This window comes from Aptenodytes patagonicus, chromosome Z (genome assembly GCF_965638725.1).
Source record: "Aptenodytes patagonicus chromosome Z, bAptPat1.pri.cur, whole genome shotgun sequence".
Taxonomy (NCBI): domain Eukaryota; kingdom Metazoa; phylum Chordata; class Aves; order Sphenisciformes; family Spheniscidae; genus Aptenodytes; species Aptenodytes patagonicus.
The window spans coordinates 36,547,933-36,571,338 of record NC_134982.1 but is presented as its reverse complement, the minus strand read 5'-3'; the positions used below and the strand labels follow the sequence as shown (position 1 = coordinate 36,571,338).

Below are 23,406 nucleotides of genomic sequence, written 5' to 3'. Positions count from 1 at the left end.
ATCTGAGATGGACAAGTCCCCTGAAGCCGAGAAATCAGGGAAACTGATGGGTAGGAGAGTAGCTTGGGGTTTATGTGTGTGTTGCAATATTAAGATATGTGTAGGAAGGCAGCCTGGCAAAAGAAGTAACAGTAGCAATCCTTCCCTTGAAGGTTCTGCTGAATAGTGCTTACGACTTAGTGCTGTGTTTTTATGAAGATCAATTTATGAAGCTCTGAAGTTCATACTGTAGGACTTGGTGGGGTTTCTTCAGTCTAAAACAAAAAAGAACCCAGCAAGCTAAACTATCAGAATGGAAACCTTGATGTTTTAAGTGTGATTAATAGTGAGAAAACTTACTATTGTATGATACCTCTTAATGATCTACATGAAAGATGTTAGGGTAGTGTAGTTCCTTTCTCTCTTGGTTTGCTATAAATGCTGTGAAGGAGGTTTTTTATGCAGGGAAAAATGACAAATTCCTAGGGAAGCTTGTGACTGTTTCAGCATACAAGCTTTTAAAAATAATCTTGAAATATAGTTGGGAGACTACGACAGATAGGTGGGATGAATCCTTGTATAACATAAATCATTTCCTGTATTTCTTGTTTGCTTTGCAACCTTTTCATTTTGATGGGAGACTTCTTTCCTTTAATGTTTGTATCCTTTGCTGCTGCCAGCTGGCTGACCGTTGCTTGCTTTACCTATTAATAGTTTTCCCAGGTACTTGTTTTACTTGCACCTTGATGATAAATGTTACTTTTTAGCAAGATATAACTAATTAATGAAATCATAAAATTTCTCTTCCTGGTACTTGAACAGTGTATGTGAAATGTCTGTAAGTTTTCATTTAATTCCTTACATCAATAACTGACGGGTTTTTTTTTCCTATTTGAATGTATGTGGAACCCTGTAGGTTGCATGATACTAGTTAATTTACTCTTTTTTTTTTTTTAATTTATCTCTCTAGGATAATCTTTTCTTCCTGGGTCGTGACAGATTATTACTTGTTTGTGTTCGATGGGACGACGAATTCACTTTGTGGTTGACCCTCAGGGTTGGTGCTGCATGGGCCTGATTATCTTTGTCTGGCTGTACAATACAATCTTCATTCCAAAAGTCATCCTTTTTCCTCACTATGAAGAGGGACATATTTCAGTTGTGGCAATTTTCTGTAAGTCAATTTAACTTAGCCCTTTTTTCTGCTAGTAAAAATAGTATCTTTGGGCACTAGTTAACATATATGAGAAAGGTCAGAAAATAAAGAATAAGGTAAAGGATAAAGACAAAGGATAAGATAAAGAATAAGAGTACTGGGACACATCCTACATTTTTGTGTTCTGAGAAGTTGAGACATTTCATTCATTTCAAAGGTGTTATGGTAAAACTTGTTTGTGTGGAAACTGGGGAAAAGCATTAATATGGCTTTCAGATCCTGTAGCTAGAACTTTTTGAGAATTTCAGGCCCACAACTCTTAGTGCTTGTCAGAATTTGGGGTGGTAGTAGTGATGGTTGACAAACGGAGTTTTGTTAGTTTTGTCATACATCCCTGGATGGGTCAGCTAATATGAGTTATGCTAATAGGTTTTGCTGGGGAGAAAGCTTGGATTATAACTGGAACCAACTTTGAAGTGAAGGTGGACTATTGAGAATGTCCTTTCACATAGAGGCTTTGAGGTGTAGAATGATTGGTGCTTATTTGATAAGACAGTGGAGGAACTTCTTAAATATAGTAGTAAGGTCATAGTGGCATCCTGCTGGTGCTATCAAAACAGTGTTCACTGCTACCTTTTCTTCTCCCTTTTTAAGACTGGGGAGTACTTAATATTGTAGACTGCATAGGACCAAAAATGTATCTGGAATTGAATGAGAAGGCTGAGTAATTTCCAACTCATGGATGGATGCTGGAGCATCTATATTTTTGATGCAGTGTATCGTAGATATTTTGTACACCTGAAAAAGACTAACAAAGGCTTATTTATTTTTTCAGGTTATTACTTCTGCTCATTGTTTTGTATAGCTTCATTACTAAGAGCCTCAGCAGCTGATCCAGGAAAGCTACCTGAAAACCCAAAGATACCAATTACAGGTACATTAAGTTGTTTCTATATAATTGAATAAAAATTATTTTAATGTCCTCAAAATAATTAAGAATCAATTTGGTTTTGTGAGATTTGATGGAAACCATGAGCTGTCTCTGCTGAAGCATTGTTAATGAAATTAAAATCGGCATGTCACTGTTTGTAACTTGTAAATTTCTAGCACTTTCCCTTGTGTAGACTCAAAACTTCTTTTTCAAAAGTTGTATTCCATCGGAAGTTTAGTTATGTAGGAACTTCTGCTAGGAAGGTTTTTCCATGGGAAGAACTTTTTTGCATTCTAGGCTTTCAAACATATTGCATATACTTCTAACTTGATAATATTTAATAAAAAATGTTTAGAGATGGTTAGTCATTATAATTCTACAGCTTTTTTCTAAGTTAATTTATAAGATGTCGAAAGTGGTCGTAGAAGGTACTCTTACACTGGATTTTACCTGTGCATTTTTTACACATTTTTTTCAGTGGCTTACGTTTGTATGGGCTGTTAACCAAACAAATGTGATGCTAATTACATTGCGTTGCTATAGAGTAGCAACTTAACATGTGAGAATTCCCTTCTGTCCTTGTGAATTTATCCCACAATTCCTGTATGGTATTCGATGCTCCAGAAATTGGAGCAAATTTGAAACCTTAATAATTCTCCACAGAGAAAGCCAATATTTTTATGAACTGTTTGATACTATTAAGGTGCTTGTCTAATGCATAGAGCTTTTATGCAGCAGTTTAGAATGGAGTAGGGCTATTAAACAGCATGAGCTTTGTCACATTAACAGAAAATACTTTTTGAATGTAGAAAATGTATCAAATGCAGTGAGGGGTGAATATTTCAGTCTTGTCTTGCAACATGGTGGATGCCAGGAGTAACATTTTGCTCTCTCTTCCTGATGTTAGTGAGAACCTAGGATGATGTGTTTGGAAACATGATCTGTGTAGCCTCAGCACTGATGCTACCATATGCACAAACTGGGCGGCAGATAGTAGGAAGGGATGTATCTCCCTGGGATTCAGATGTGAAACAATGATTGCAGAAAATCTCATGTCGGTGTTCTTTCTGCTCCTGGTAATTGAGCCTTTGATCCAGTAAAATGAAAGGTGGCTCAGACTTGGGTTCTGCAGTCAGAGTTCTTGCTGCAGGAAGAACAACATGGATTCTGCAACCTGACCTGAAGAATGAAGACACTCTGTACAGTTACAGACAATTACATTTATGACTGAATGTTCATTTACCTGCAAAATACTAGGACCAGTACAAATTTCCTTTGTGTGCAAATGTTTCTTTCTCTTTTAAGTGATCCCTTTGAATAGCTCTCTAACCTCTTCATGCTCCATTCATTTTGTATGGCAGTGATACTTCATAGATACTTCTGAAGATGGAACACTTAGACTTGACTGTGACATTGATATTATGATTTGGTGTGTGCTATATCAAGGGGTTTGTACTTTCTAAAGTAGCACTTCAGTTCTCTGGTATTCTCTAGGTTGACAGGAAGATACATTTTTGCATGGTATAAATTGTATTCAGAAATGAGGTTGGGGTGTTTCTGAACTCTGCTGGTAGCTACCCTATTAGGGAGTGACACCTTTGTGACACTGGATTTATGGGAACAGATTGTAAATCATTTTCCATCTGGCATTATTACTAGTTTAATGATCTCAGATGTTGGGCTTCCTTACTTCCAGTGTCCAAATGTTATTTTGCAGCAAGAAAGACAAGATTAGAGCTGCCTGCAGGTGGCTCAGAAATGCTAAATTTAGCTTTATTTTGTTTATATAGGGACAATGCTTTACCATATAAAATTTCAGAATGCCCTACTGTAAAAACTAAGCTTATTTTTTTTCCCCTGGGATTTAAGAAATTTCTCTGCATCAAAAAGGTTCTATTTATGTAGAAACAACCAGTCAAAGTATTTAAGATTCTCAGTCATGCACCTGTTTTCCTTAAAGACAGAAAATACTTCCATTTTGTGAATGGAAGTATTACAGTGTTGGTGTGATTTCTTTCCCATGTGAAGATGAACTTTCTGAATATTATAATTTGAATTCTCATTTTCAAAGGCTTCCTCTAATTTGGGTGGTGCAATCTGAGATAAATTATAGCTAAGCTGAGCGATAGTAGCTCCTGGTGGTTTCAGCTACTCAGTATCTCTGGACATCAGCTTAAAGAATCTCACATTGGGCATCCAAAAATAGTGTATAATTTTGAATACAAGCCTATCCTCTATCTGTTCTTTGGTTGCCTTATGTGTAAAATTGCATGTTGAGAGATGCAGGTCTTAAAATGCTTTGAGATGGAAGATGCTCCTGAAGTGTTCATTGCGTGTTTTATGTTAGTTAGCTAGCTTTGACAAATTCGAGTAGCAGTATTTCCTCAGGAGGTTTTGGAATGGCAGGGAGGTTGCACGATGGTTCTCTAGCAGATATGTTTTTTTACAGTAGATGTGTAAGAAAATAACTGAATTACGGTCTTCCTTGTTTGAGTGACAGCTTTTGCGCTGTAATAATTATTCCCTATAAATATATAGGAGGAGAGAGGATTTTGGAGAAAACTGTCACAGAGTGTCAGTAATATATTCCAGTTTAATTAAGGTGACAGTGGGAAAAAAGTTTTCTATATGCTGCTTACCCTTCTCAGATCATAGTAAGAATTTTTTTCTCTTTGAATCACTAGCATACAGATTTATCATGAGCGTGCTGTACTGAGTTTAAATCTCTCTAAGGCATCTTTACATTTTCACCTAGAACAAGAATATTGGGAATTATGTAACAAATGCAATATGATGAGACCAAAGCGTTCACACCATTGCAGTCGTTGTGGACATTGCGTGAGGAGGATGGATCACCACTGTCCATGGTAAGACCAGGACATTGGGTCTAACAGTCTGCTGTTGTTTTAGTGAATCATTTCAAAGTTCATGGTCTTGACTATTGCTCATTTGTCATATTTTTTCCCAGTAGTGCTTAATCATCTAGGAATTTAGAGCAGGGAAAGAACAGCTTTGAGCCTTTGTTATGTCTACAAATAAAACTGACAGTAAGAACTGTTGCAGTGTTACATTGTATCATTGTCAAATTGTTATATGCCATATAGTTTCGGAAAATTCATGTATTTTGTTTAAAGAATTGGAATTTCTACTCCCAGAACTGATCTCAACATAATTAATTTGTACATTCCAGATTTATTTCATTTGTTGCAATTTAGTTTCTGATGCTGGAAAAAAGTATTTTTTGTAGGAAATTAAACAATATGTTTCTTGGATTGAAATAAAAGATTACAATTTCAACATAAGAGGGGATGCTCTTTATAATAATAAAAATAGATTATGGTTTCAGACAGTTTTTGGTTTTTAGTTTACTCAGTGGCTGTGCTGAGTAGAAAATGTTATTGACTCATATCATGCCCCACTTGTCATAGCTTCTCTGATTTTGTAGTGAAATTGCCTATTTTCGTGTTCTCTAACTAGTTTCAGTCAAAATGAACTAGTCTGGCTAAAATTCTCTATTTAAACTGACTGTTTGTAGCTTAAAATGAACACAAACATTTCTGTCAGTAGTTCTGAGGTATAATTTCCAGCAAGACAGCAATGATGAACTGCGGAGGACAGAATTGACATCAGGATCCTCCTATGTTGATTTAGCCATTTTTCAAACTACCCTTTTTGTCAATCACTACTTCAGAAAATAGTGCCAGTATGGTGGTTTTGTCATTATGGCTTAGCTTGGTACTGATGTCTGTGCCAACGCTTGCATGAAATTGCACCCCAGCCACATTTTTTGCATCCATGTAACTTCTGTGAAGCAGACTAGACATAGATTTCAAAGGTTTTGAATCTTGTACTTAAGATTTCTAGAATCCTTGTGATGCCTTTACTCCTTTATGTTGGAGTAGGCAGAAGGAGCTTCTGAACAGAGATGCCTGTTCTGTCTTCTGTGTCTTAGGCCCCTTCCTAAGTCATGCTTATTTGTCATTGGGGTACCCTGTGACTGCATTTATTTCAAACCATTCATTTGCAGTTTTTGGACTCCACATAGTTCACCACCACTGAAATATGTTGAGTAGCAGAAGTTAATACATATTACTGTGAAATTTTGCATATTTTTTAAAAATAATTTTGTTACTTGAGTATTACTTAAAATTGTTGGAGTATCTTTGCTATATGAAGGTATGGAGAAATATGTCTCCTGTTCTAAGCAGTGATCTCAGTAATGCAACCTACACTTTAAGTGGCAACATAAGGAAACCACTCTCTACAGTAACTGCCGTCTCTAACATAGAGACCATCACTTCGATTAAGAATGGAGTGATTAGTCAGTAGTTCTTATGTTTGCTCCATAAATAATCATAACCGCTCTTATTCACACTATCGTAACTGCAGTGTTAAAGTCTTTATCTTTCTGTCTTTATATATGCACTTTGTTTCTCTGCAGGATTAATAATTGTGTTGGTGAAGACAATCATTGGCTGTTTTTACAGCTGTGTTTCTACACTCAGATCCTTAGTTCCTATACGCTGATACTTGATTTCTGCCATTACTACTACTTTTTGCCTCTGAAAAAAGAAAACTGGGTAAGAATCTGTTTTCTCTACAAAGTGAACAAATAGCTAGTACTGCAATGTAATTTATTTTGGTATCTAGTTACTACACGTTTCTGCTGTTCAGCTGTTGACAGTGAAAAGAGTTCATCTAGATCTATGTTATCAAGTGAGCAAACTGATTTATGGTAAGTAACAAAATATCATTCTAAAAGGGTATATGATTTCTATGCATTAAAAACACATTAGTTTTCTTAGAAATCTAGGAAAGGAGGACAGAACCACTTAGGTTCTTTTAGAAGTCATTAGTGAATACTGGGAAGAAGCAAGGTAACTACTTCAGGTGTATTCAAATTTCTTTTTACTTTCTCCAAAGTAAATTTATGCAGAGTGTATATCTATCCTAAGTCCCTATTTAAAAATGCTGATATTGCCAGAAAAAAGAGAAAAAACATACAATCATTCTGAAAGGAGAAAAATGTACATTGCTTTTGAAGCAGTATTTTGTGTTGCTTTGAAAAGGTCATGTGGGTTAAGAGAGAATTAAGTTTGGTTTGTTTTACTTGGACTCTATGCCATTATCATATTTCAACGTCTTGTCATCAGCAAAACGCAGCTGAACACACAAACAGAGAAAATGGACTTATGGATTGGAATAGAGTAAAAAATTATGGAATTTCGTCCATTATGGAATTGAAGTTGTAAAGTCTCTGTGTCTGGTGCTCATTTATGTCTCTTATCTGTAATGTTCAGAATATTCAAGAGGTTTGCTTGAAAGTTGCTGAGTGCAAAGCTGATATTCTTTCTTTTGAAGAAAATGTTGTAAGATCTTGCTCATAAAGAAACATAAAAACTTCTACCCAAAATCTGAAATGGTCTTTGTATTTGTACTGTACTATAACAAATACAAACACACTAAAGAGAAAAACCTAGAAAACAAGTTTAAAACTTATTCAAAATCAGATAACATTCCAGATGTCCTAAGTGAAGAGACTAAGACCATCCCAGAAATTGGTAGTGTACTCTAGATCTCGTTGACCTTTTTTCCAAGTACTGAAGTGCTGCAGATTTTTTTATTCCATGCTGCTGTGACACCCCAGCATACTCTGCTGGTGGTGTCACACCCATCTTTCAGGGCTGCTGGAGACTGGCCTTTGGTTATGGGTAAGGCAAGTCCCATTTTCCATTTTGTTGAACAACTTAAGTTTGTTGTATTATTTTATATCCTAAATGATATAAAATAAGAATATTAAACTTCCTGAAAAAGTTCTATTTCTGGAAAAGAATGGGGCATAGCCTTCCAAGCTTCTTATTTGCTCCCATATCAGTCTGCAGTGGATGTGATGTTCCCAAGAAAATGTATGTGAAGATGATATGTCAAAGGAGAGCTGAAAATGTATGAAGACTGTACTCCTTGGATCATCCAGAACTGATGAAAGAGTTATATTCAAGTTGATAGATACCAACTTTTCATTATATGGAATGTACCAAAGTTGAGGATTTTTGCAAAACTCTCTTAAAATAACTTCTATTCTAAAGGAATTTCATTTTTTATTTTTTTCATATATATGAATATTTCCATTTAAATGGTTTAAGGGACTCTAGAAATACAGAAAAGAGAAGAATTTGCTGTCTGCTTGGAGCATTTTTCCATAGACACTGCCCTGTAAACTGAGACAGACCTGTCAAATGAGTCTCTTGAAATGGAGTACTCACATTTTTCACTTTGTTTCCAGTTTGTTGCAGATGGGCTTTTCATTTTCACCTTGTTTTACAGGCACTGTGAGATCTGAGGGAGCTGTTTTGATTTGCTATACTTGCATTCAGGTATATGAAAGGGATATGAAGTTGCAGTCTTTCTCTATTAGTGAAGAAATCTGTCATCTAAGTAAAATTTCTTATGGATATGTTATGTTTTGGGTTTTGGAAAGTTAATGTTTTTGAAGGATAACTAAATGTAAATGCCTTTGCTTCTAGTCTCAGTAGCTTTGTAAACTTCTTTTTAATTTATAAACTAAGTTAACCTACTGCATTTCTGGACAGAGTAATCTTACACTTTCTGTATTCTGAAGGCTTCCCATGCACAGGGTTTGCAGGTTTCAAGTGCAAAGGCTTCTCAATGATACTGATCTGAATACTGGATTGGATATTGCAGTGCTTCTAGGAGTGTTATTTTCCAAAGATAAAATCTTGGTATGAAATTGGCCGTGCTTCTCTAATAGTGTAATTTCATGGTAGAATATTTCCTTTTTATTGCGAGAGTCCCCTGAATGCTTTAACTCACTTCAAGTAATGACACTGTGTTTAGATAACGAACCCAAGTTCTGTTTGTTAGCCTTGCTTTTTAAAAGCAGGATGAAAGGGAACCAAATTATTTGCTTGGAGCTGGTCTGTGCAAGAGAGGAAAAGGGAAAACATGTTTCCTTCAGACAGTTTACAACCTCTAAAGAGGTAATAATAAATGGTTATTAATAATAACAGTTCAAAAAATGAATATGTATAAATCTTTGTTCTTGATGGTTTAACTGGGTAAATTTCAAGTCTTTTGGAGAGAGACCTATTTTTAATATCTACCCTTTAGAAGATGTGACACGTTAGGAGGCAGAATACATACGCAGTAATTATTTTAACCCAGTTTAATGTAGTTGCCTGAAGAGTGGATCAGGTTCCCATGTTTGACTGCCTAAATTTAGAGTCATGGAAAAAACGGAGTACGTTGTTCTGTTTAGTTTTGTTTTGTTTTAGCAGTGGGTTTTTTTGCTTATCAATTGGCATATGTGGACACTTCAAATGGCACTCTTCCTGTTGAAAAACTGGATCTGTGTTATGGTATATAACATTCTGTGCCCCAGAGAGATAAATATGTTTACACCATATAGAAAAACTTAGTAGACACAGCAGGTCTGTTCTGTTCTGTCCTTTGTTAAGTTTAGAATTACACTGAATAGTATTTAGCTTTCTCAGTTTTTCAGCTGCAGGATTGGGGGGCACACACTGAAGTACAGAAAACTAAGAATAATTTGTTTGGGTGTCTAGTCAATATATCTGCCTGGAAGATGACATCAGAGCCCCATTAAGCTGATTTTTTTAAAGTGTTGCTAAGGATGTGATGCCATATAACTTCATGCCACAGAATAATTTGTCAGAATTACATAATTTTGACATCAAATGAACAGGACCAGTGAGAATTTTTGCTTACTATTAGTTAGGTTTTTAGGCAAGCATCCTGCAAGATTCTTTTAGTCTTTGTATATCAATTAAAGCTAAAGTACCACAGCATTCCAGAGACTGCAGTACCTTCTACCTTTCACAGAAGTGCTATTCTGTGTCGAAATTTTGGCCGTAACCAAGAGCTTACATTTTCTGAATTGACAGGGGCTAGTGCTTAGCACAGATTCAAAAAACTGGATAATTTTTTTCTAAACAGCCATCTGGAATTAGCTTACTTCCTGCTCATTAAAAATACTTGTGAATTTTTTGGCGGTGTGCCTTCATCTTAATTTTTATTCTTTGGATATAAAATAATACGTAACACAAGCTGTAAAATTAAAATTGCTTCTAATGCTGTTGTGAAATAATCATTTTATCACAGTACTGATTAGTGCATTATGAAAATATGATCACTGTATGCATGTTAGTATGTCCTTCTGAATGAAAATTTGTGGGTTTTATTTTTAAAGGGTTGAGTAAGAAAAACATTTTTAATTAATTATAAGGTAAGGGTGATAGCTTTAAAGCTAATGGAGGAAGCCATTTCAATAGAGATACAATCTTTCAGCTTCAGGTCTTATGGCAGAAAATTGCTTCATAGTATTCTTGGCTCTTGTGATTGATACACCGTCAGAGATGGATTGTGTGTGGTTATTGCTTCTGTTTGTCCAGCAGGAGGAGTACCATTGCTGCTAGAAATTAAGGAAGTGGTAATTTTGTCTATGTGAGATCCTAGCAGAAGAAAAATAATATGATTCGAATAAAACAGCATACGACTTCCTCTGCTAGTTTGGTGATTTTCAGAGGCTAAGCCTGGAACATTCTTAATTTTGCATCTTCATTAAAAAAATCAAGGTCAGGAAGTCTGTATCTTTTAGGAAGTATTCAATCTTGTGGATAGTGGGATGAGAAGAATAAATACTAGTCTTCTCATGACTACATGGTTGCTCTCTATATGGCTGTGCTGGCACAGATTCTAGACACAGCTGGTCAAGTAGAAGTAAAAATAAATGCTTTGGCCATATATTTTACCTGATTCATAGAAGGCTTTTAATCTTTTCAGCAAAAGTTTTGCTGATACATTCTGTTTGCTAGAAATGTTGCTGGAATTATTGTCATAGCAAAAAACACTGACATATAAAAACCCAAACCCCTTTGCTCAGGTTTAGTTTTATTTTGTTCCTGGTTCTGCAGTTATCCATTGCCCGTTATGAAAATATTGTTACTTAACTAATTTTTAAAGTGTTCTGAGGTCTATTGGTAGAGCGGGGAGGAAACATCACGGAGGAAGCATTGTGGCAATATCAGCCTGCTCTGTCTGGGACTCAGCTTTCTCAATTCCAAATAAAAGGTGTTGGGAAATAGTCATTAAACTTTGTGAGAAGATTGTTTATGGTAATATTTATTTTAATATTATGTATTAACTACTATTAATTAAAATCTGAAAATATGTATCATCCAAAGTCCATTTATATTGTAAAGAGAATCTAAAGGAAATCTTTTCTCTTAGGGTCATGAAATGACCTGCAGGATGTGAGAGTTTTTTAAAAAAATGAAAATACGTCAACATTTTCCTTCTCAGTGTTCTGCAAAACCAACCTATACTCCTCCTGTATAATTATAAGGACAGTACATGAATATTGAATTAAGTTTGGAAAGTAAATATGTGGTCTGTAGAGAAAAGATAGGAATGACTGAGAGGATAACATTTTGTAAAAACTTAGTATATCGATAGTGTCATTTTTATGCGAAGATTGTATGGCCTTTTCTTAAAATCTGTTCTAGTCTGAAATTATTTCAGAATTATCACTTTGGATTGAACTCTGTGTAAATAATCATTTTTGGAATCGGAGTGCTATTCCCATTTTCACTTTAAACTAAATCAGTCATGAATCGGAGTGGAAAATTACTCATTTAGTAGACCTGAAATAGTCCTGAATAAAAAAGCGCTTTACATAAATAATATCTCCACAAAAGGGCTTATTAGAATGCAGCTTGTGTTCTGTGAATTAATTTTCTCTTTTTTTTCTTAACATGAGTGAATTTTCTCCGTTGTACCTCTCCTTCCTCTTTCTTCCTGCAAAACCTGCAGTCTGTATTTTTTGCTTCGCTTTTTTGAATCTGACAGCCTGGCTTTGTTCTGTATTCTACAGTGTTTTTATGATAGCCAAGTTGATAGACTGACTGGGATAGACATCCTGGGCATTTGCAACTGAGAATAGACAAGCAAGTTAGCATGCGTTACATGAGGTATCCCTTCCCCAAGAGAAAGATGAAGTATCTTAATATATTTTGTTAGTATATTAATTTCTGTGTATATCATATTTCAGTAGAGAATCAAGATTGAATAAATGAATCTTACATTGTAAATGAAAATTTATGAAGATTGTTTTTCACTTGGTCTCTTCTGGAAGAGATACAATAGTCCTGCATTGGTCCTGCTGAAAGCTCCGTGTTCTGTAGAGTGTGCTGGTTTTAAAGGAATACTGTAAACCCTTGGAAATAATAACCCCATACTGCAAATGGCAAGGACCCGTTAAATGTTTTTATGCTTTTTTTTCCGTTGTTATCAGGGTAAAAAGAAAGTTGAATTTGGAAGCAGTAGCCACATAATTGATCATGATCTTGAGCTGACCCATCATTGTTTTTGATCTCTCTCCTGTATGATAGCATAAAGCTATAATAGCTGTTTTCCTAGACAATGGTAGCATGTTTTGTAGGGTTCATCCTTAACAGTTGATGCTCACAAACGAAGACATGGCATGTGTTCTGCCGTGGGGTTGAGGGAGTCTCGTGTGAATCTGACACGGAGACGCTTTCTGTGGAATGTTTTGGTATTGTCTGTTAAGATAAAGATGCCAGATCTCATCATTTGTAATCCATTCCTCAACATAATGCTACAGACCTACACTTTGTTTCTTATTTTGTGACAAGTTTCTATTGTACACATTTCTATCCATTTTTATAAGTAGCCAAGAATCCTTGCAGTTTGACTGGATGGATGGAAGTAGTGGCTAAAGGGAACTTAAAAACCTTTAGAACAGGCAACAGCCTGGGGGCAGGGCACATCTGAGCTGTGTAGGAAATACTGAGTAGAAAGGTAACGGCAGCAACCCATGTGAACTGAAGTTTTGACAGAGCACTTAGGCTGTGATGTTGACAAAAAGGAGAGGAGAAAGTGGATATCTGAAGGGCAGCTCGCACATTGTTAAAACTGTACATTTAACATCTGTGCTAAGGCCACATATGTCAGCCTGGCCCAGCATGGAAAAAAGCTGCTATGGGACAAAACCCTGTTGTGCCATGAGAGAGAGTTCCTGCATTGGTGATGTTAGCTTACGTGTGCTTATGCTTTGTGGCTCAGTCTGTGTAGTTCTTTCTCTTAGCACAGATAGTGTGATTTTGGAGGTTGGGGGGGCAGGCTGTCTCAGTACTCACACTGCACTGAGATTGGTGAGTCCCGAATGGTGTTTGAACATATCTCTTCAAAATACATTGAAAGAGGAATTGATTAATTATTGGCTAAGTCTTGGGGGTTTATTTATTATAGTTTTGATTGGTTTTCTTAGCTGGGAAAAATGTTTTTGTCAGTTCTGAGAGGAAATAATAAAAACAAATTGGGTTGAGCTTTTATGTAAAGCAGCAACATCCTAAATGTATTATTATTATTATTACCACTACTATTACTACTACTGTGATTTAAATAGATTTTTTAAAATGGTCTTTCTTCTATTTTCATGGAGTCACATGTTTCTATTACAACGCAGAATTGTGAAAGTAGCTCTGTTATTGAGGTCTGATTACCAAAAGACTATTCCTGCATATACTTTGGTTTTCTATAGAAAAATGCTGTTCTGTCTGTACGGTTTGCGAGGTGAGGGCCCAGTATTGATTTCCAGGTCATCATTGCCTCAGAGACTTTGATTCCCCTAGGGTTGTGTAATGGCTGGAAAAAACATTGGTGATGTCACCTCTTCTCACTAGTAATTCAGCAACCCCCAGTCTTTTGTGGTAGATACTTTAACCTTTTAGGGAAGAAGGAAGGAAGGAAGGAAGGAAGGAAGGAAGGAAGGAAGGAAAGACAGAGTAGTATTCCTTGGTCTTCACTTCAGTATGAAAGGTCTTTCCTTTTCTGTACCTCTAGTTTTAACATGGGTTAGAAGGGCCAAAAGCAAAATGTAGTGTGCCTTCTTTATGCTAGGATTTTCTGTTGTCATGCGTTGGGTGATGTCTCTTTTTCCCGCTGAAGATGATGCTCAAGAGAAGGAACTCTTCTAATTAGAGTGTTGGGGGGATGCCAAGAGCTGTATTACAAACTTTTTTCCTAATGAAGGAGTGTGATGCTAGATCCAGAATGCAGCTTCACTGTTGGCACTCTTCTCTCACATTTCACTGTTTTCTGTCAAGTTGAGTTTGAATACATTAAAACATTTCTGATGTAATAAAACAACATACCTATGAAGATACAAAGAGAAAGTGTTTTACAGCTAGTAGAACTTGTGTCTTACCTTGCTTTTCTTTAAAGCTTTGGTGGGCTGGTGGAAAGGGGAATAAAGACTGGTATGAATGCTTTTATTTTGAGTTGATTTAACTTTGAATTAACTTGTTAACTGAGTAAGAAGAGTTTAAAAAAAAAAGAAATGAAGCATATATTTTCTACAGCAGCAAGAAAGGCCAATACTAACAGGAGCTGGCTTACCAGTTCAGAAAAGACTGGTGGGGTTTGCTTTTTGTTTTAGCTGGTTAACTAGTGATTTCTTCTTGTTCATTAAATATTGACTTTCTTCACAGCTTTAGTAGCTGGTATAAACTTTTTTCCTGGGTTTATATTTTGAACCCTCATGGAAGTAATTTAAATTTAAAATCAGACTTTTTTACTAAATCTAATTTGCTTTAACTATTCTCTGTTTAATTAAAACCCAGTATTCCTGAACCTAAGAATTCCTCTTCCTTAAGTCCTACTGGTGAACATAAAGAAGGAAAGTTCAAAAGCGGTGGTTGTTTTTTTTTTCTCATTCAGTTCACTTTTATGTTCTGGTTGTAATTTAAAGTTTACTTGAGAGGTTTTAATAGTTTCCTACTGTGATCTGGCTTTTCTAAGTGGAAAAACAGATGTGTACATTCAAAAAACAGCTTTGAGAACATAATCGTAACTTATAAATAAGAGAATGGGTGTGTTAACTCATTATCAAAGGGTAAGATGGGGTGTGAACTTGCAGTACATCTACAGTAATCGCCATGTACAAATGTTTTCCTGTGATAAAAATAAGGTGTTTTATCCTTTGAAAAAGATCTATAAAACTGTCTTACACTTTTAGTATTTTCTGCTGGGTGAGAGCAGACTTTCCAGAGCAGCTGATACAGTAAATTCATGTTCTCCTGTACCCTGAGGCAACTTGGTTGTGCACCCATATGCACAGTTAAAATAATCCATTTAAGGCCAAAATTTAAAAGTTGAAGATAAGTTTATGTTGGATAATAGACAGCATTACAGTGAGACCAATCCAATACAGATACTTGGATTTTGTAGGTACCATCTTCAAGAGTCAGGCTAGGAATGTTGTTATTTTTATTACAAAAGAGGTGATGTTAAAATGAAATTTGCTGTGGCTGGGAGCCAAGATATAGGAGTCTTATAAATCAGACTGTTTAACAGAATGATTTTCTTACGTTTTGGAGCTTGTGTGTAGCAATCTGGCACAGTTTGAGATGGAACATTCAGGAATAACCCATTTGAGCTCAATCTATTCCCAAACCGTAAATACCTGAATGAGTTTTTTTTAACAGTCTGGCAAAAAAACCCCAATTGTTTACATGTATAAGTAAAAGATTATTGGTTTATAATTTTAGCATATAAATGTATCAATGATTTGCAATGTAGCTCAAAAATCCAGTATTTGCCTTTAGTTTAAGTCTTTGGAAACAGCTCTTATCTAGTATTTCCACTCGGTTCAAAGACTTAAATTAATTTGTAAGTGCTAAAGTCTCTCTCTTCTTTCTGTCTTGTTCTAGGATGTTTTTGTATTTAGGCATGAACTTGCTCTCCTAAGAATATCTGCCTTCATGGGTCTAATAATATTAGGTGGAATAAGTGGACTCTTTTACACTCAGCTAATGGGTATTTTCACTGTAAGTATCTAATTTTAGAAGTATATATTAGTTTTATTTTCAATAAAATTAATAAAAGCAGAAAAGCAGATTGCATTTAAGGGAAGAATAGAGAAACACTTGGACTATGAGGCACCTATTTAGTACGTGCTCTGTCAAGACTTGTCTCCAAGGAAGTCTTAAGAAGCCTTCTAACAAACAAGTGTCTAATAATTCACCTATCAAGGCAATTTCCTGATTTGTATTAGTAAAATAAAACCATACATTGTCCTGGAATTGTGCAGTGTACAAGGTACGTATTTGTGGGTTTTGATTTTTGTTTTTATTTTAAACTCTTATGTGCCCTGGTCTCATTGTACTTTGTGACAGTGAGGCCCACTGATAAATCATACATTCTGAGAACATAGGTTTTTTGTTATGTTTTTTAATAAATATGCTTATGTTCATATCTCTTCAGTTACTAAACTGTGGAGTGGAATCACATACAATTTACAGTCCAAATGCATATTCTGTATTTAAAAGTACAGAAAAAAAATCCTCTGCATGGAAAAATTTTCAGTTAAATGAATTTGGTAGTGTAATAAATATCTACAAGAAACAAGCTTTTGTTGCTGTAACATCCTGTTCTGTACATTAGAAGTTAATCACTGCCAGTGAATTCTTTAAAGTTATCTTGAGAATCCATAGAAGTGTTTGAAGTACTGCAGTGTTGAACAGAGAGAGTACATTAGTTGGATCTATACATGTCTGAAAGGGTGTATGATCTGGCCTGCAAAACTTTTTTTTTAAAGACAATAACATACCAGATGACAGCATCTTTGTGACTACAACTGATTGAGATCTGCCTGAGATTTCACTTCGGGATTATGAGGGTTTACACAGTATTAACCTTTGTAGGTGCACAATGGAAAACCTCCTAACTGTATTATGTAATTCCTTTGTATGGAATAAAGGACAAAAATTACTGTATAGTTTTTCCTTCTGTTAGATAAAACAATAATATTGCTTATTGTTTTTATTGTATTACCTTCACATAAGTTTACTGCCTTCTGCTCTTTGTGTGACTGTAGCTATGCTGTGTATTATTTTTGCTATCCTCCAGCTGCTCTACCAGACTGCTTTCTGCACTTTCTGTCAACCGCCAGGTCTACAGATTTACCTTTGTGCCCCTTTACTGCGTGCCTGATTTCTGTTCCAGGGTCTTGCTGACAGGTTCTCACCTCTCTGTTTAAATGCTGGCACACAAGCTTTGTGTCTGCGTCCTCTAGAGTTCGGATTTTTTTTTCATCCGATACTATGCCTTGCTGGGTATCTAGCTGAAGTGGTGCAGGCACCTGAATTCTGCTCACCCTCACTCCCAGTAGTGGGAGAGACAGAAACTCAGGGAGCCTTAGAGTTCAGATGCCGAAATATGAATGTCTTTTTAGTCTCTGTTAAATGGATATATGAGAAGGAACAAAAAGCCATGTGATCGGTGCTACACTAAAACACAGAAATGATACAGAAGAAAACAAGGAACAAAACCTAAGTCTACCATTCTGTTCTGTGTGCTGCCAGAAGCTGGACTAAATTTTGGCAGTGGCCATCAGCATCTGTTCAGATACTATTAGTATATATGAAATAAAAACTCTCAGACTGAACCTGATTCTGTCAGATGCACCTGAAACTTGAGACATTTCTGTTCTGACACAGGATACCAACTGTGCTGCCTCTGCAACAGGCATGAATTCCCAGTATGTTCTTTCACTGTTCTGAGCCTTAACGCTGTCAGGCTGCTACCACCACTGCAGACTCTTATAAAAAGTGCTGTAAAGACCCTTTATTCTACGTCAGTTGTATAATATACTTTGAAGTACATCCCATTGCACTTACTTAGCTGGCCGCTACCCTGGAACAGATGTGGGCTAATAGCATTTTCAAGTCCAACCTCCTTTTATGTGCTCAGATCATAATTCTGTGGGTTGCTGAGCTGCAGTATGCCTGGACACTCTCTTTTGTCCTCTTTGCCAAACTTTGTGAAACAAACACACCACAGTAATTGCAGATATGGATGGACTATGAGAGGCAGATGCTGGAAAGTACAGATCTTCTGCATTAGCGCCTCTCACTGCACCCTACCTGTAGCAGAGGGGCTATTGCGCTTGGCTCATATGGACAAGTTTTTAGGTTTGGGATTGTTGGGTTGGGCTTGCTGGGGAAGTAGAAATCCATTACTGGGATCTCCAAACTCTTAATTCATTCACACTATGTGGATGCTATTGCATTGACTCATTGAAGAACGTAGGTCATCTAGTCCATCCCCGTTCAAAGCACAATCGTCTTCTTCCTTTTCATTTCTTTCTTCGTGAGTATAGAATTAGCAAGAATAAACAATACAGTCGTTTTGAGGAAATCTGCTTGGGAACAATTAGTCAGACTTCAAACGAACAAAGCCAAATCTGTTTGGTGAGGTTGTGCTTAGTGCAAGTTGTGTCAGAAAATCTTTCTGTACAAATGGTTTTTGATTGTCGGAATTGTAGTGTGGGGATTTGCTTCCTCCATAAGTACTTACTAACAGTTTTGGCTAGCCAATGCAAAAGGCAGAGGAGAGGGCAGCAGGTGAGTGAGTAGTTTCTCTGCAGGCTCCCCAAAGGCACGCCTATGATGCATAGAATAGGGAAACAAAGAGGCTGGGTATACCCACCCACAGTGCTGAGCGCACAGTGCTGAGCGCACAGTGTGGAAGACATTCAAGTCCTGTAGAAGCAATGAACCGTGATCACTAAAAGACAGCGATGTTCCTACTGTGTACTGTGCTGGGGTTACTGTTCAGCATCTAACCTTCCTGTATAAACTAAGCAAATTGTGTCTGAAATGAGCTCTATTTAAAATAATGAATTAATAATGAAATTAAGCTTAACTTAGTATAAGGTACAGATCAAAATTTATTTAACAGCAGAACAATCATTGAAGTGTGATAGTGCAGACTTGAGGTTAATTCAAAAGAAACTCAAACTCTTGACGGCATAGATATGCACGGTTAAAGCATTCTTGTTATATTAATTGCTCCATAGCTATTCTTGAGAGCATTAATTTCAGTGATTGCTGAAGCTGCCCAGAGATGTGTGCAAGAGAGGTGGACAAGAACATGGGCCTTTTGAAAAAGGTGAAGCAGAGCAGCTCTTGCTTGTGCTTGTACAGGAAAACAGACAATAAACATTTTCCTAGTTCATCCTCCGTGCCTGTGTTCGCAGTTTAACATCAAGCCAAGATTAGTTCCACAACTCCTGGATAAAAGTTATTTTTAAATAGTAAAGACAATCAGCATTGCAGCTCTGTGATCTAAACATTGTCTGATACATACTGTTGCTAAATGAGTCCAGCAAGTTCAGGTTTGTTGAGGTTTAATGTTATTATTTACCTATATTTCAAATGCTGCCAAAATTGTATTTTTTGGAAAGAAAAATAAACTCAAGATTTATCAAACTTTGGCCCTTTTGTAGCAAAACTTCCTGATTCTCCGTAAGGTAAATTTGCTTCACTGTCATTATATAATTTTCCAGAAACGAAGCCAATAGTTTCTGTTTCGCCTGAGTAATATAAAGCTAAGGCTACTTTTTTCCAGGAATATTGGACATGCATATTAAAAAAATCCCCTGTTCTCGGTCTTTTGTTATCTTCTACATACACAGAATGTGCTCTGCTTACTGTCAGTCTCACAGAAGCAACCTGGGATAATGAAACCACAGAGTTGTTCGGTCTCCTTTAGCATCATAAGTATCAAGGAACTAGGACCTGAAATGGCAACTTCGTGCTTCATTGTTTATGGTTGATTTCCACGGTCTGATGGCTCTGCTCAAATGTAAATGATTGGAATGTAGCATGCATTATGAAGCGTGATGTGTACCCTAGGTCAGAGCACTCGTGCTGATTCTTCATAGTTACAGAAGTTTATCCTTTTGCCACTGCAGCAATATAGATAAATTTGAATGTATGGAACTAATTTGCATTAAGTGACCTTTGTATACAGCATTTTTATAAGCAGAGTTGCTCTTTACTAGAATTGAGCTAAGTGATAGCTTGACAAGCCATAAGAACAAGCAGAAGTTTTTTGTAGGATTTAAGGGGAAATATTGGCATTTTCTCCTCTTCGACAAATTTTTTCAGAAGTCAGAAAATGTTGTCCAACTGAACATGTAACGGAAAGGATATATCTGATATACTCCTGCATGTTTTTCTGGAAGAGGGCAGTAGCTAAACCAGGAAAGCAAAGAGGCACATTATGAAGTGCGGGTGAGATATTCTGCTGTGTGTGCCGGCACTTTCCAAAATTCAGTGGTGGTGTGCAGTTGACCACCTGTGCCTATCATTGCATAACTCTCATTGGTTATAACAGATCCATTATGTAAAAGTTCTTTAAGAAAAAAAGGCATGTAATCTGCTGTTATTCTGTTACATGGGTGTTCAACAGATACTAAGATGCCTGGAAAAAATGTGCTCTCTGGTAAAAATGAAAATTTTATAACTTGTGTACTCAAATTTGGCTCTTACACAGAGAATGTTCTTAAGGCTGTACTGCTTGAGAAGGTGATTAACAGACCAAGTTAGCTCATGTGCAGTGATTTCTCTGAGTAGATTTACCACCTCTCTTACTGTGTCGCTGCTAGGGTATCATTAGCACAAGGCTATTCATATCTCATGTGGAGGTCCAGGAAGCCAAAGAGCAAGGGAGGTGATTTGCTACAATGAGAAGAGAACAGCTGGTTGGCAAAAACTGTCCTTAGAGGAACTTCTGACATGAATTGTTCTGATGAAGGGGGGAGCTGCTGAGGTGGCCTCTCTATATGGGATTAGTGCTTTCTCCCTAGAAGCTAGCATGTGTGAAACAGTTCTAGCAGAAGGGGCACATGGCTCTTTTCGTCCTCCTTCTCCAGTTGCTTTCCCCAAGCTCTGTTTGCCTTTACTGTCATCATCATCCTGAATTTTAACACTTCTTCCAGCATGTACCTGAGATCACTCTTGGGGAACTTTTTTTTGGATACTTTGGAAATAGAGGTATCTAAGTTCTGTCTAGTAAGTCTTTTCTGATTCAGAAGTCTCTGAAATAGGGACAAATTTAAGATGCTAATTTAGGAATGCTAGGATCCTAAGAAGATACTTTTCTTAAAATCTCAGCATAACAATTAGTCTTCTTACTTATAATTTTCATGTTTGTAGAGAAGTGGGTGGAAGAAACTAGTTTCACCCATGAAGAAAGCACTGTCTGATGTCATTTCCAAAATGATCATGCATTTATATTGAAGGCCTGCTTATCTTCCGTGCTTGGTGCTTGCTTTTCCAGTCCTCTGTTCACTGTCATTGCTTGTAGTGCAAATTCAAATTTTATATTCCTTAACTGGAAATGAGCCTGTATTCTTACATTCCCAGGCAGCATGATGTTTTTTAATGACTTTGCTTGAGAAGTAAAAGCAAGCTTCACATAAAACAGTAAGTAAAAACAAAAAAAAAAAAAAAGATTTTTGTCAGTTGCATCCTAGAAAAACTAAATGTTCTCCTGTTGAGAATAACATCTTTTTTTTTTTTTTTTTTTTTAAATTATTGGTACCCCTTACTTCAGACTGCTTCTATCTGCTTCTACTCCCGAAAGCAATTATTCCTCTTTTGCTTCAACCACTACAGGATTGGAAGATAGCTCTAGTATAGACACTTTCAAACTCCATGAAGGTAGAGAGGTGGTTTTTTATTTGCTGGTTTGTCATACATAGTAAAAATACTATTTATAGATAAATTATAATTTTCCTTGAGATAGTTCCATTCCAGAAAGTTTTTAAATTTTCCACAAAAACATCCAAAATATACAGTCTTGTGCAACTACATACTAATGACATTGTATTGCAATGGCAAATGCAAAGTTTATCTAGAAAAGAATATTTTGCACTTAACCTAGAAGAAAATCTTGAGGAGCACATATCTGTGTTACTCAATTTTATTTCCAATTACTTTTTTTCTGTAGTCATCCTCATATCAAATAATAAAATTTAATTGGAAGCTAAATCAAATGGTATCCAGAAACTTGTTTGCTTTCTCAAGACGTATTTTCTTGACAAGCGTTTTTTAAGAAGTCCTCTCTCATTTGATATTTTTATATGTAACAGACGCTTGTTTTCCTAAAAAAATGCATAACTAGGCTAGTTATTCATTTATTCATACAAAAAGGCATAAATTCACCTAGGAAAAAACCCCCGTCTTTTATCAACTACAGATTGCTTCTGATCTATGGTTGTGGGAGGTAAAGAGCTGCAATTCATGCTCTTTTAAAAAGGTGGAACTATCAGGATGCTTGTGTGTATACTAGTACAAGACTAGCCCTGGCATTTGCATTTCTCTTGCTCATGTTCCACTTTTGCTTTAAGAAAGTACTTCTATATGTCTTTCGCATCACTTCAACAGTGAAATGATGTTAAAAACCAGCTTTTCTATTTATACAGTAGGATTCTGACATCGGTCATGTTTGATCTACAAGGCATTACTGTCAAACAAGTAATAAATAATATGGCATGTTTTTTTAAACAATGACTTGTCAACATTATGTTGATATTTGTTCATATCTAGTGAGGTTTTAAATTGCACCAGACACTACTAAGAAGTATTCAGTTTGCTGACCTTTTTTAAGGCTGGTACCTTTTGCATATGTGAGGTTTTCTTCCTCTCAAGATCTGTGGTGGTCTTTATTTTGTTGGCTGCCACCTGTCTGAAGCAATCAGCCGCTTCTTTCTCTTCCTCTGTACAAAAGGAAAATCCCATCTTCCAATGGATGGTGGAAGGTAACAGGATAATCAGTTCAGCAGTGATCCTCTGATGTCGCTGTGGGAGCCCTGTAAAAGCGGATTATCTGTGACCCAGATAAAATAATTAGAAATTACTTGTATACTTAGAAATAACTGATCTACTAATCTCATTTCCAAAGTTAAAAAAGGCCTGTCTCTCAACGTAACACTACCAGATGTTTCCGTTAAACAGCATCCTTTGCAGAGACTAATCTGAACCCTAATTTTAAAGGATTACCTTTGATTGTTTTTTTATTTCAAATGCTAAACAGTTTGTGTTTTCATTTTTCCATATGTTCAAACAAAGTATTTATATAGAATTAAAGAAATTTTCTTCATTTTTCCACTGTAGTCCATCAAATATGATTTTATGTGACTTTTGTGTGTTAGTATTGCAGAGAAAAACTTTTCATTAAAATTATTTAATAATTAACTTGTTTCTCTGGCGCAGAACTATGTAATGGATGGGCTTTTATAAATTTAATAGATACCATGTGGTCTCTGTGCAAGGTAGTGGATGTATTATGAACTAAGTGGACAATGACTTTATTAATTTAATTAATGCTACCAGGGTTTCCTGTTAATTAACTGAATGGTGTACAGTGATATGCCAATATCCTGGTGCATCACTACTGTGTGGATGTGATAGAGAGAAATTTCCCTTTATTT

At 36.2% G+C, this 23,406-nt stretch overlaps 1 protein-coding gene across 5 annotated transcripts in view; it reads left to right on the top strand.

The window, feature by feature from the left end:
• ZDHHC21 (zDHHC palmitoyltransferase 21) overlaps positions 1-23,406 on the top strand; it is a 38,495-nt gene that overhangs the window by 6,251 nt on the left and 8,838 nt on the right. For 4 of the 5 annotated variants that reach the window (XM_076362618.1, XM_076362619.1, XM_076362620.1 and 1 more), the window contains 5 exons: positions 950-1,153; positions 1,971-2,069; positions 4,822-4,933; positions 6,508-6,646; positions 15,836-15,952. In XM_076362618.1, coding sequence (XP_076218733.1) covers positions 1,000-1,153; positions 1,971-2,069; positions 4,822-4,933; positions 6,508-6,646; positions 15,836-15,952 — 621 coding nt within the window. In that variant the 5' untranslated portion in view covers positions 950-999. The remainder of the gene's footprint in view (positions 1-949; positions 1,154-1,970; positions 2,070-4,821; positions 4,934-6,507; positions 6,647-15,835; positions 15,953-23,406) is intronic. The other variant, XM_076362622.1, reaches the window with a different exon arrangement.